Genomic DNA, 13,734 nt, shown 5'->3' on the forward strand with positions numbered 1-13,734 from the left:
AGTAGTCCAAGTCCAATCACATCAATCTGTATCGAAAGATTGAGCATCTGTCATCTTCTTGTTCCCAAACAATCCTGAGCCTCAGCAAGTACACAAACAAAGCGACAAAGCTGATTCGTCTAAACCTTAGTTTATCTCCAGCTGGAGCGAGCATGCTATCCTCTCTCTACTCATCACTCACAGCACAGCTGCAGAGCAGTGAGCCAGACTCAGCCATGATAGCCCTCCTGTCCTGGCCACAGCCTGGAAGCCCCCCGCCCCTGACAGTGATCCCCCCGCACATGTGCGAAGGAGCGTCTTCGGTTACCATCTGCCTCTGCACACACGGGCCGGTTATTTTTGGGACCCCTAACTACTCCTCTCTACTCAGCATGTGAAACACTGGGAGTGGCTAAGACCCCCGCCCCCCGTACTTCCTCTCCACCGAAGGGGGTCTCACGCTCACAACAGGAGGTTCCACCTTGTGTGTTGTGTGTTCTTGCGTTTGGCTTGGCTACTGAAGTGATGGATAGTGCGCTGCAGGTGCTGACTCTGTCCACCGCCCCCTACCCGGACCAGAGACCAGGCGCCGGCGGCCTCAGGAGGAAGGTGTCCGTGTTCCAGTCCAAGAGGAACTACCTCCACAACTTTGTCCAGAGCATATTCTCCTCCATCGATCTGCGCGACCGCCAGGGGTCCACGGTGGTGGTGGGGGGAGACGGACGCTACTTCAATCGCACCGCCATCGATGTCATTGTCCAGATGGCAGCTGCCAACGGGGTCAGTGTCACCCTGTCACTGTAGCTTGTCACTGTGTTGCCAGTTGTCCCCTGTTGTTGTTGTTGTTGTTGTTGTTGTTGTTGTCACCTGTGTGAAGCCATGGGGCCTATCCATTAGCGATAGAACAACTACTTTGGTCATACTTTTTAATTAAAGTAAAAAAAATATATATATATATACACTATACATGCATACAAGCATTCTGTATGTTAAATACTTTATCCTAAGTGGGTCTGGATGCGCATACAAATGCGCACGCGCACACACATGCACGCGCGCACACACACACACATGCATGCACACACATACACACACACACACACACACAACATATGTTAAATACTTTATCCTAAATGCGCACGCACGCACGCACACGCACACACACGCGCACACACACACACGTGCGCACACACACACACACACACACACACACACACACACACACACACACACACAGAGGCTCACTGTCTTAAAATAGATTTGTATTAAACTTGTTTTGTTGTTGTCCCATTGCCAGCACTAACGTGGTCCCCGTGGGCTTGGTCTTAAATTAGAGAGCCTTGCTTGCCTCTTGCTTTTGCAGATGGGAGTATTTTTAGGGGGATTAAAAGTGAGTCACACATGATGACACCTGCACTTAATGTCTTTCTACTGCAGTCCATTAAATGGCTAGCCATACAGAGTATAATCACATAGTTTGTGGACTTCACAAACATCCTAGCAAATGCATCAGTTTTGAACAGAGTTCAACAGGCAAAACAATGACACCTAATCAAATGACATAATTACTGAAATATCTTTGAAAACCTAACTCTGTCTAAATACCATCCAAATAAGGTTCGGTTCAAAGCATTTACACCATTCATCGAAACATTTTCAAGCTCCGAGCCACAGAAGCGAACAGAAAAGAAGTGATGCATCAGACGCATCGTCATCACACAGGAAACCCACTCACCTGAATCCACAACATCGTTTCCCCTGCTGCCAAAGCCCACACAAACATCTGTGACATTTTGGCAGGTTGGCCGTATCGTGATTGGTCATCAAGGAATCATGTCCACGCCAGCGGTTTCCTGTGTGATCAGGAAGTACAAGGCCATCGGTGGCATCGTCCTCACGGCCAGTCACAACCCCGGGGGACCCGACGGAGACTTTGGCATCAAGTTCAACACTTCCAACGGAGGTAGCTGCTGGGGTAACTGGAGGTAGCTGGGGTAACTGGAGAGAAGGCTAGCCGGGGAGCGAGAGGGTGTCAGCCAAGAGCAAAACAGCATTACGAGACAATATACCGATTTTCACAAGGCTTATACTAGGTTATCCGCTTGTTAAGTCTGACGTCAAAAGTGACGTTTAGCCATTTCCGAGTCCAAACCAGAGATTCCCCGCACCAGAGTACCTGTGAACTACAGAGGTAGAATGACAGTTCAATCGTTTTTTAGACTCGGATCTATTCATACAACAAGGGACACAGCACTTTACCGTTTTCTCCATATTGTCAGGGTATTTGAGCCTCGGAAAAGCGCTATATAAATATAATTAATTATTATTATTATTTCGGCATTTCGAAGACAGCGCCTCAGCCAACGTTGGACCCGGAAACACGTCACGACTTAACAAGCGGATAGGGATATTTTACCCATTATAAGACATGTCAATGAATGAATATGTCTTAATAATAAGGAATTAAGTCATTCTGAGGTGGTTTTGGTCATGTTGTTTCCTGTTTCCTTGTTGACCCAGGCCCAGCCCAAGAGGCGGTCACTAACAGAATCTTTCAGATCAGCAGAACCATAGAGGAGTTTGCCATATGCCCGGAGCTGCGGGTGGACCTGGCGACCCTGGGCAGACAGATGTTTGACCTAGAGAACAAGTTTAAACCTTTCACAGGTGAGGTCAAAACACATCACTCACACATCTGAAAGGAGAACAGAAGTACACAGAGACCAGATGTTGGAATATGAGGGAAAGGATGTGAATCCTTGTTGGCCCGGGCCTAGACAACAAAGAATGCTAACTGACTGCACATGTCCATGGATAGGGATGTACAGTGCCCAGTTACAGTGGGCGTAATGGTGACTCAATCAAGCCCACACTGCACAAAAAGCATTCTGTTGTTGACTCTGGTGCTACCTCATACAATTGTAGTTATATGGATAATTACATTGTTATTGAGTATGATGTATTATGATAACAATTGAATAGGGGCTGTTCTTAATTCCCTTTGACATCTCAAACCTTAGCAAACCCCATTACAATGCAATCACTGTGGAGCAGTTTAACAAAAAGATACTAGAGTAAATACAGTACAACGCTAGTATGCAAGAACATCTTGCAGCAGGTGCAACTTTGTAAAGTGTTATCAGAAATAAAAAGGATTCTGCTTCATTTGCTGGGAAAGGTAGAATTAATTCTGTGTTCTACTGGTGGTCCACAGTGGAGATAGTGGACTCAGTAGAGTCTTACGCCAACATGCTGAGGAACATCTTTGACTTTGCTGCTCTGAAGGAGTTGCTTTCTGGGGAGAACCACATCATGGTCAGGCTAGATGCCATGCATGGAGGTGAGAGACCATCATCATAATTTATGTCAAGTGAATGTCTGGATCTACAGCACTAAGCATGCATGAAATGAAAAGTCTGCACAACCACACTACAGTGATCAAAACAACATCAGTCATTATTATTTGTGCAACAGTCACACTTGGGCTTCACGGTTCTGCCAGTCCATATACTAAGTCTTAAGTGAAGCCTAGATTACTAGAATTAAGTACAGTAGCACAGAAGCCGCCCTATACAGTATCTGGTTGTTGCATGTTTTTGTTTTGTTTCTATGCATACTAATGCATAAACTTTGCTTATGGCCAAGTCCGTAATCACTCATTTCCACAGAAAAGATGAGGAGGGCATGGCTTGTAGGGTAGAAGCCAAGCAGAGTTTTCAGCTGTTGCATCCAACTATCTGTTACTTGATCCAGTCTTTCATTAGAAGGGAGGGGGGGGGGGGTTACAGAAACTGTCTGCGTCTAAGGGGGATGAGGTTTCTAAACTGAAGCTATTCCTAGAGCCATTTAGAGTAGCCCCCCTGTGATAACACTGAAACCAAAGGCGGGACCCCCTTCCAACAGGAAGGCCTATGTCCCTAGATCCCCGCATTGCAGAAGATCTTGACATGGATGGCATATTAACAAGATTTCACCACACCCATACTCAGTGCAACGAATGTTCCCTCTCTCTCTGCAATATGAAATCCATGCATGTGTGGCTTTGAACAATTAGGAGGTCAAACGCACGGCTGCAGCCATGTCAATCTGCTTCAGAGTTAGGATTAAAAGTCACTGAATAGTTACCCTTTCGAGGGGAACGACAACTGTTTTTGTGGAGTCGGTGGTACCACTAGAGTAATCCAGAGTATCCCCTTCCCTCTCTCTCTCTGTACTCCTGTTTGATCCACAGTGATGGGCCCGTATGTGAAGAGGATACTGTGTGAGGAGCTGGGCTCCCCTGCTAACTCTGCCATTAACTGTGTCCCCCTGGATGACTTTGGGGGCCAGCACCCTGACCCCAACCTAACCTACGCAGCAGACCTGGTTGAGACCATGAAAGGCAGCCAATGCGATTTCGGAGCTGCCTTTGACGGTGACGGGGTGTGCATTCATTCATTCAAATATTCAAATACATTTTGATCCTCATTGATCCTAGATAAACTAGAGAGACTTCAATGACATGTGTTAAGGTTCGGGGTCATCGGATGCTTGGAATTGCAGCTGAATGACACTGACCTACTCTCTCCTATACTCCCTGACCTCTAACCCAGAGTCTGTCTGTCTTTCCAGGACCGCAACATGATCCTAGGTAAGCGCGGCTTCTTTGTCAACCCGTCTGACTCGGTGGCCGTCATTGCGGCCAACGTCTTCAGCATCCCCTACTTCCAGCACACAGGGGTGAGGGGCTTCGCCCGCAGTATGCCCACCAGCGCTGCCCTGGACAAGTAAGGCATCTGGCATCACTGTATGAGCGAAAATCTGGGCCCAGATACAATCGGCAGAGGAAGAATTGTTTGAGTCCTCTCTGTTGGAATACTGAATACTTCCTGTTTTCCCTCCACTGCCTCTGTCCCCAAAAAACTGAATAAAAAATATGAGAGTTGAAGGGACTACCCTTCAAATACTGTATAGGCGTACAGAGGCGTGTTAAAGGAGTGAATGAATGAATGGATGGATGTCTCAAAATGTCTCTACATGTCTATGTTGTTTCCTGCAGTGTGGCCAAGGCGACAAAGATCGAACTATACGAGACTCCGACAGGGTGGAAGTTCTTTGGCAACCTGATGGACGCGGGCAGGCTGTCTCTGTGCGGGGAGGAGAGTTTCGGCACAGGTAGCTCATCAGTGAGTGCAGATGCCAGGAAACCTACAGTAATAACTATCTGTTGACGCAATAGAGGATGCTAAAACCATTATGAACTCCTAACACAAATGTACGCTGTCTCCCATGTAAAGGTTCTGACCACATTCGTGAGAAGGATGGGCTTTGGGCCGTGCTGGCATGGCTGTCCATCCTGGCCACCCGGAAGCAGAGTGTGGAAGACATCATGAAGGACCACTGGCAGAAGTTTGGCAGGAACTTCTATACCAGGTGAGCGATCGTGTCGTTTGAATGACCTCTGGTGGCCAATCCACATCATTGCAGAGCATATTCAGAAAACCTCACAGGGAATCTCCTGGGGGGGTATTCTAGCAACGTCGCTAAAGGAAAATCCAGGTTTATTTTTTTTGTAAGTCTCTTGAGACTTATCAAAATCATGTTGGATTTTCCTTTAGCGATGTTGATGGAATACCCTCAATGGACTAGAGAGAAGTACAACAGCTGAAGTCTAACTGAGTAAAACTATATTAGTTATCTAGCAACCTGAAAATCAATAGGAAGGCCAGGTAGACTAGCTAATGTCATGGCATTAGCTAATGGGGATCCTAATGAACAAACAAACAAACAATAAGAAGCAGTAACAATGGGTCAGGAGGAACAAAGGTCTTGAGGTCTTTTCGTTGTTTCGCTGTTGTTTACAGATGTTGTTGTTGTTGTTGTTGTTGTTGTTTTTGCCAGGTATGACTATGAGGAGGTGGACCTGGATGCGGCATGTGAGATGATGGAGGACCTGGAGGCGATGATGGTGGACAAGTCCTTTGTAGGGCAGAGGTTTGCTGTTGGGGAGAAGCTTTACCAGGTGGAGAGGGCTGACAACTTTGAGTACAGTGACCCCATAGATGGGAGCATCTCTAGGAACCAGGTTACCGGACTGAAACAATACTTGAATTATACCAACATGTGTGACTGCACTAGCATTTAGGTCTTGAAATGCAATTGTGTGCCATTTCCAGAAGCATCTCTTACTGTGATATTTCACTACAGGGCCTGAGAATAATATTCTCCGATGGTTCCCGGATCATCTACAGACTCAGTGGAACACGCAGTGCCGGGGCAACAGTTCGAATCTACATAGACAGCTATGAAAAGGACCCTGACAAGATCCACCAGGACCCACAGGTAAAGTCACACAAGGCCAGAGGCTCCAAGGCACCTTAATTCAGGTTCATTTAGCATGATCTTACTGATCCAGACCTACCTGGATTGTGTCACTAAGAATAAAGGTCCTACATTACACATCAAAAGAGAAAAAAAAACATGTTTTAAACATTCTACATAGCCTATGTTGTGTGTAAAGGAAACAAATTGTATGACTCATGACATATTGTGGTTGTGTTTTGTGACAGGTGATGCTTGCACCTCTGGTAACCATAGCTCTGAAGATCTCCCAGCTTCATGACAGGACGAGTCGCAGTGGTCCGACTGTCATCACATGATCCCCCCATACTAAACCCCAAACTAACCCCCCCCCCCCCCCCCTCCCCATTCTCCAAGTCACATACACCTGGCATGTGCAGTTTTGTATATTTCAATTCACAACACACACATTTACCAAACACAGACAAACAGACTGACATATACTATGTAAATGGAATGAGTGACATTGTACCATAAATTTGCATTCAAACGTCTATCTGTTGCGTCTTTTGTGACATTTCCACATCAATCTTCCATCATCAAAAATTAAACTAAATGTACTCAGAAAAAGGTTTTTTCCAACAACACACCGACAGTTATGATGCTTGGCCGATTGACTTCGATTAGATTTATTCCCCAAAATTATTCTTCACGCTAAACTAAAACTAGACAACATCCTGCTGTTGCTTGACAACAGCTTCGAAACATTCCATCTTGTTGCTCCATTGTGTTTTCGAAAACAATGTGTCCCTCATTATGTGCGTAAAGTCGCTGGTAAATGTAGTAGGGCTATAATATGTCACTACATGTTAATGAATTAAGCAATATCACACGAGAGGAATTGTTTATACAACAGTTCTACAGCGCGATGTGTATTAGTTAACAGTAATAAGCGACAACAGATTATGATTTGTTTGTTTATTAACTTTATTTAAATTTGTATTGGGCTTGCACCACACAGCAGCCAACAAAGAGCAACAGACAATACAGAATGTTAACACACAAACAGAAGGCAGCCTTGATTAAAACAAGAGTGGAAATAAAACGAGCAAGATATGTTCACATTCAGCTGGTGCAGTTTAAAAAAAAAACAGAAAGAGAGAGAGACAGACACTTACAATCACACATACAGGCTTCAGCTTTACCAAACTCGATGGTGGAAGCTTAGTCATAAGTAACTATAGCACACATAAAAAAACTGTACTTGGCTGGCTAGCAGCAAAACTGTACTTGGCTGGCTAGCAGCAAAACTGTACTTGGCTGGCTAGCAGCAAAACTGTACTTGGCTGGCTAGCAGCAAAACTGTACTTGGCTGGCTAGCAGCAAAACTGTACTTGGCTGGCTAGCAGCAAAACTGTACTTGGCTGTAGTCCTTCAGGCTCCCAGCAGGCAGATACTCCATGATCAGCTGAATGGTGCTTCCACCTGGGGGGAGACATGTGGATGTTACGCTACATGTGGGAATACGGTACATGTGGGAATACGGTACATGTGGGAACACGGTACATGTGGGAATACGGTACATGTGTGAATACGGTACATGTGGGAACACGGTACATGTGGGAATACGGTACATGTGGGAATAAGGTACATGTGGGAAAACTAGGGTTAGGGTTAGGTGGTAGGGTGCTACGGTTAGGGTTAGGGTTAGGGTTAGACATGCCAGCATGTACCAAGTCGACGTAGCACCTAACCCTAACCCTAGTTTTCCCACATGTACCGTATTCCCACATGTACCGTAACAGATACACAATGTGGTCTTTGCACAATGTAAGAAAACATTTCTTCTAGACTTCTCTTTATATTGTACTTTAAAGGGTCCCAGTGCTCAATGTAAAGCAACTACTAAATACATTAAACTGGGACGCACTCTAAAACAAGTTAAACAAAACGAATTATTTATTTATTTGTTTAGAATAAGAAAAGCTGAAAAATCTAGCACAAACAGAGAATTCTAAGTCTTGTTTTGGGGTGTGTCCCATTTATTTCTAGGAGCATGCTGCAGTACTGTATACACACACACACACACACGCACCCTGTACTACACTATATGTACAGCAAAACTGTACTTGGCTGGCTAGCAGCAAAACTGTACTTGGCTGGCTAGCAGCAAAACTGTACTGGGCTGGCTAGCTGCAGAACTGTACTTGGCTGGCTAGCAGCAAAACTGTACTTGGCTGGCTAGCAGCAAAACTGTACTTGGCTGGCTAGCAGCTAAACTGTACTTGGCTGGCTAGCTGCAGAACTGTACTTGGCTGGCTAGCAGCAAAACTGTACTGGGCTGGCTAGCAGCAAAACTGTACTTGGCTGGCTAGCAGCAAAACTGTACTGGGCTGGCTAGCAGCAAAACTGTACTTGGCTGGCTAGCAGCAAAACTGTACTGGGCTGGCTAGCAGCAAAACTGTACTTGGCTGGCTAGCAAAACTGCCACACAATTTTCGGCAGAAATTCGATGCGCTACAAGTCGTAGCTTGCTCACTAACCTCTACCCGAAATCAATGGACTATGTGAGTTCAGGTGTTTGTGTGTGAGTGAGATTAGGGGCTACACAGTAAGAACCTGCAGAATGGCATTACTTTCCCTGACGACAGCATCGGTATTTTGCTATCTCGCCCAGACCACCGTGCAAGGCCTCATCAATGAGCTGTGTGTGTGTGTGTTTGTGTGTGTGTGTGTGTGTGCGCGCTGTTCTACTTTAGAGACTGTCAAACTGTTCTAATTTAGACACTGTTTCAAACTGTTATACTTATCAGTTTCTATCAATTCTCACCATCCGAATCATCATCACCATCATCATCATCATCATCGTCATCATGAAGAGGAGGAGGAAGGAGGTGGAATGGGATAGGAGGGAGGGGGTGGGGGTCATGGGGGGTGGTCCTGGATGAGAAGGGGGGTGGGGGGGTGCTGGTGGTCTATTTGTGCCTGCTGCCTCTCCTCTTCATGGCAGTTGTGCACTGGGGGCAGTACCACTTCCCCTTGGGGGCTTCGGTCAGGCCCACGCAGCCGTAGTGGAACCACTCGATGGGGCAATTTTGATTATCGCATCCCACCAGCTCTCCGTACGACACCTGGTTGCAGATGCAGTAGCGGGGCTCGTTGGGGTCGTAGGTCCAGTCCACCTGGCTGTTAGCCTCAGACTCTGGCAGGGCGGAGGCCTGCTGGGAGAGCTCCTGGGCCAGGGCGGAGGAGGAGGACGAGGACGACGACTGGTGGTTGGAAGACCTTGTGTTGCCTTTGGTCTTGCGTCCTCCGCGGGACTCTGATGCGGCGGCGAGGGTCTGGGTGAGGGTGGAGGCCAGGGCGGAGGAGGTGTAGCCGGCCGCCTCGCGGGACAGAGAGAACTCCCGGCTCAGCTGGAAGTCGCTGTTCTTGATGGCCTCGTAGCTGGCCTTCAGACTGGAGGTCCTCCTGCCCTCCTTCATCTGTGCGGTGGCCTGGACGGCCTGTGCAGCAGCCATGGCCATGGCCATGGTGATGGCCCCGGCCCCCGCCCCCTCCCCGGGCCCGGCCGGCAGGGAGCTGAGGTTGTAGGAGGCCAGCGGCTGGGAGGAGTTCACACTGTACGCACTGTTAGAGGAGGAGGACGTGCTGTTGGTGCGGCAGCCTGGGGTGTTCTCCTTGGAGGCGTCTGAGGTGAGCGTGGAGAGCAGCGCTTCAGACTTGAACTTCTTCTCTGGGACGTGCTCTGTGGTGTGGTGGGCCGGCTGCGTGGTGTATTTCCTCTTCTCCACCGTGGTGTGTGAGTGGACGTGGTGGTTGTTGACTGGCTGAGAGGAGCTGTCCATCTCCAGAGACCGTCTCTCCAGGATCTCAGTGATCCCAGGGTTGTCGGCCTCCAGCTCCATCTTGGACTTGGCCAGCTCCTGGTCCAGCTTCCTGAGGTGGCGGTCCATCAGATCATGAATCTGATTGGCCAGCTGCACCTTCTCATCAGCATCTTCCAACACCTTGTAATAGTCCTTCTTGATGACCTCCATCTGCTCTTCCCTCCACTCCGGTTTGTTCTTCTTCGCGTTGACGAATAACTCGTTCACCCGCTGCTCCAGCTGGTCCATGGCATTCTGCACTTGCACGTCCATCTCACTCATTTGCGTAAACCTGTCGCGGAAGTCCATGGGTAGATGCTCGATCGTCTCGAGATAATCCTCCAAGTAAGACATCTTGCGAATTTGTGTCTTTCAATATGGCGCCGCCAGCCGCGTGTCACGAAGAGAGAAAAAAATAAATAAAAATAAACAGCAATGGAATGCCTCTCGTCCAATCAAATTGCTTTGTCGGAACTAACTGTTGTAGAAGTATCGATATACTTCATGGTGAATTTATGCGTCAATTCCAATGATGCAGTGCTACGCGTCGTGGTTGCTGAGAAAGGAGTACCGTGACCTGCAGAAAGCCGACCTGATAGTAAGTCTCCAACTATTAGCATACAAATAAAAAAAAACACATCGAAAATATACTTAATAGGTAATAATAATATGTTCCTTAATTCTTTATTTCGATGTATTTTCATGCAATAACAAAGGGAATTCAAGCAAAGCCAGTGACTGACAACCTACTTGAATGGCAGGCAAAGGTGGAGGGACTGACGGGTGCATTGTGGGAAGGTGCGATGGCGATGAATGATGATGTATTAATTAGGTGATAAAATGTTTAAAACATTTTTTTACAATATAGACTTCTGTTATAACATGTTTCCGAATTTCAATCATTCAATCAGCATTGTTGTTTAAGGTGCTGTTTTGCAGCAGACATTACGTTTCAGCGAGGCCTACAACTCTGTTCCTCCAACGGTTCAGTTTAACACCGTTCCTTTTCACCCCAATGGTACGTTGACAGAAAGATCAAACACCTCAAATAACATGTCTAAATCGTGACGTTAGAATTATAAGGTTCTTTCTCCATTTTTGTCAAAATTGAGTTTTTTACATAATCTGATCCATTAGGTGTTTATTAATGCCTGTGTGGTGTTATTTTTAAAATGTTGACATTTTTGAGTTAGTAATTAATAAAATACAACGGTTCCATCTCACAAAACATAATGAAATTACTTAAACATTACACAATACATTGATATTACAATAACTGACAAATATTATGTTGCATCAACATAATTATTTTAAGCAGTCTAATGTGAATGAGATACTTTGGTTTGACAATAAATAATTACATCAGTTGCCCATATTCTGATGTGCACATTAAAATCAAGTAAATTCAAAATACTTTTTTTTTCAGTGCAGGTTTTGTATTGTATTTGTTTGTGGTGGATGTTGTTGTTGTATGCCTGTGAACAGGTCACACTTGAAAATGAGCCCTTGGCGCTCAATGTGTTTTTACCTGTATAAATAAAGGTTAAATAAAAAAATAAAGATGTATTCCCAAAAAAGTATTCTTCACGCTAAACTAGACAACATCCTGCTGCTGTTGCTTGACAACGGCTTCGAAACATTCCATCATCTTTGCTCCATTGTGTTTTCGAAAACAATTTGTCCGTCATGTGCGTTATTAACGTCGCTGGTATAAATGTAGTAGGGCTATAATCTCTCACTACACAATGCACTGTTCATGAAGTATCGATACCTTTGGTGAATTTCTGCGTTAATTGCAATGATGCAGTGCTACGCGTCGTGGTTGCTGGGAAAGGAGTACCGTGACCTGCAGAAAGCCGACCTGATAGTAAGTTGTGACGTTAGAATTATAAGGTTCTATCTCCATTTTTGTCAAAATTGAGTTTTTTTTACATAATCTGATCCATTAGGTGTTTATTAATGCCTGTGTGGTGTTTTTTTTTTTTTTTTTTAAATGTTGACATTTTTTAGTTAGTAATTCATAAAATACAAATGGTTCCATCTCACAAAACATAATGGAATGTAAAAACTTTGACGCTCAATATCTCTGAACTGCCCTAAACGGAGATAGAACCTTATCATTCTAAACTCACGAAGTCTCGAACTATTGCATACAAATAAAAAAACACATTGAAAATATACTTAATAGGTAATAATAATAATATGTTCCTTATTCTTTATTTCTATGTATTTTCATGCAATAACAACAAGGGAATTCAAGCAAAGCCAGTGACTGACAACCTACTTGAATGGCAGGCAACAGTGGAGGGACTGAAGGATACATTGTGGGAAGGTGCGATGGTGATGATGATGTATTAGGTGATCAAATGTTATTTATTTATTTTTACAATATAGACTTCTGTTGTAACATGTTTCCGAATTTCAATCATTCAATCAGCATTGTTGTTTAAGGTGCTGTTTTGCAGCTGACATTACGTTTCAGCGAGGCCTACAACTCTGTTCCTCCAACCGTTCAGTTTAACACCGTTCCTTTTCACCCCAACGGTACGTTGACAGCAAGATCAAATACCTCAAATAACATGTCTAAATGTTGTCTAAGAAAGAGAAATCTCCTCCTCAAAGATTGTCTCATTAAACTTTTTCCAATGTCTTCTTTTATAACCAAAGTGGACAAGGACACAGGCCTTTCCTACCTGGACAACAAACACGAGCGGAACTCTAGAATCTCCATCATCAGCATTCTTCTCAGCATCCAGGTTGGCACAGCAAGTTCTACAACTGTACACACACAGTACTCAGTGCAATCCATACGTATTGGAAAGATACAAAGCAACAGCTCGTGACGTTAGAATTATTATTATTATTATTATTATTATTATCTGTAAAATTGAGTTTTTTACATAATTTGATCCATTAGGTGTTTATTAATGCCTGTGTGGTGTTATTTTTTAAATGTTGACATTTTTGAGTTAGTAATTCATAAAATACAAAGGTTCCATCTCACAAAACATAATGGAATGTAAAAACGTTGACGCTCAATATCTCTGAACTACCCTAAACGGAGATAGAACCTTATAATTCTAAACGGAGATAGAACCTTCTCATTCTAAACGGAGATAGAACCTTCTCATTCTAAACGGAGATAGAACCTTATCATTCTAAGCTCACGAGGTGTTCCTGGTTAGTCAGGTGTGTTCCATCACATCATTTGTGCAGGCATAAAAGAAGCTGAGCAATGTCTGTTGGTTCTAGGCTTTGCATTTGCCTTTGGAGTCTGTTATTGGTGTCTGTCAATACGAGGACCAGAAGAGAATACGAATTAGAATCAGAAACAAATGTATTGGCAAGTACAGTACCGGACCGGTCAACATTTTGGACACACTTTCTCATTCAATTGAATGGGAAGGTGTGTCCAAACTGCTGACTGTTTGTCTTGTAGAGCTAAAAGAAGACAACATGCTTCCTCTGTCCCAATACTTATGGAGGGCACTGTATAGGTGTCCATTTTAAAAGTAATATACCCCATCATACACAATATATTAGACTCTGTACCAACTAACAAAGTACTTTGACTCTAACAAAAGAAGGCAAGATTTTCGATACAGAA

General features: G+C 44.7%; 2 protein-coding genes across 2 annotated transcripts; one reads left to right on the top strand and one right to left on the bottom strand.

Annotated features, from left to right (window-relative positions):
- The first annotated feature begins 126 nt into the window (after nt 1-126).
- Nucleotides 127-6,645, top strand: LOC308168227 (phosphoglucomutase-1-like). Its single transcript, XM_080542733.1, has 11 exons — nt 127-759; nt 1,780-1,942; nt 2,500-2,646; nt 3,194-3,319; nt 4,211-4,401; nt 4,591-4,745; nt 5,018-5,133; nt 5,256-5,391; nt 5,860-6,043; nt 6,166-6,300; nt 6,528-6,645. The coding sequence occupies exons 1-11, from the start codon at nt 505-507 to the stop codon at nt 6,615-6,617; spliced, it is 1,698 nt and encodes a 565-aa protein (XP_080398859.1). The 5' UTR covers nt 127-504; the 3' UTR covers nt 6,618-6,645.
- Nucleotides 6,646-9,233: 2,588 nt separating this feature from the next.
- LOC308168342 (inhibitor of growth protein 3-like) lies at nt 9,234-10,481 on the bottom strand (the record flags this gene model as incomplete). The annotated part of the gene is made up of 1 exon (XM_080542902.1): nt 9,234-10,481. The coding sequence occupies one exon, from the start codon at nt 10,479-10,481 to the stop codon at nt 9,234-9,236; it is 1,248 nt and encodes a 415-aa protein (XP_080399028.1).
- Nucleotides 10,482-13,734: the final 3,253 nt, after the last annotated feature.

This window comes from Nansenia antarctica (assembly GCF_963989245.1).
Source record: "Nansenia antarctica genome assembly, chromosome: 12".
NCBI lineage: Eukaryota > Metazoa > Chordata > Actinopteri > Argentiniformes > Microstomatidae > Nansenia > Nansenia antarctica.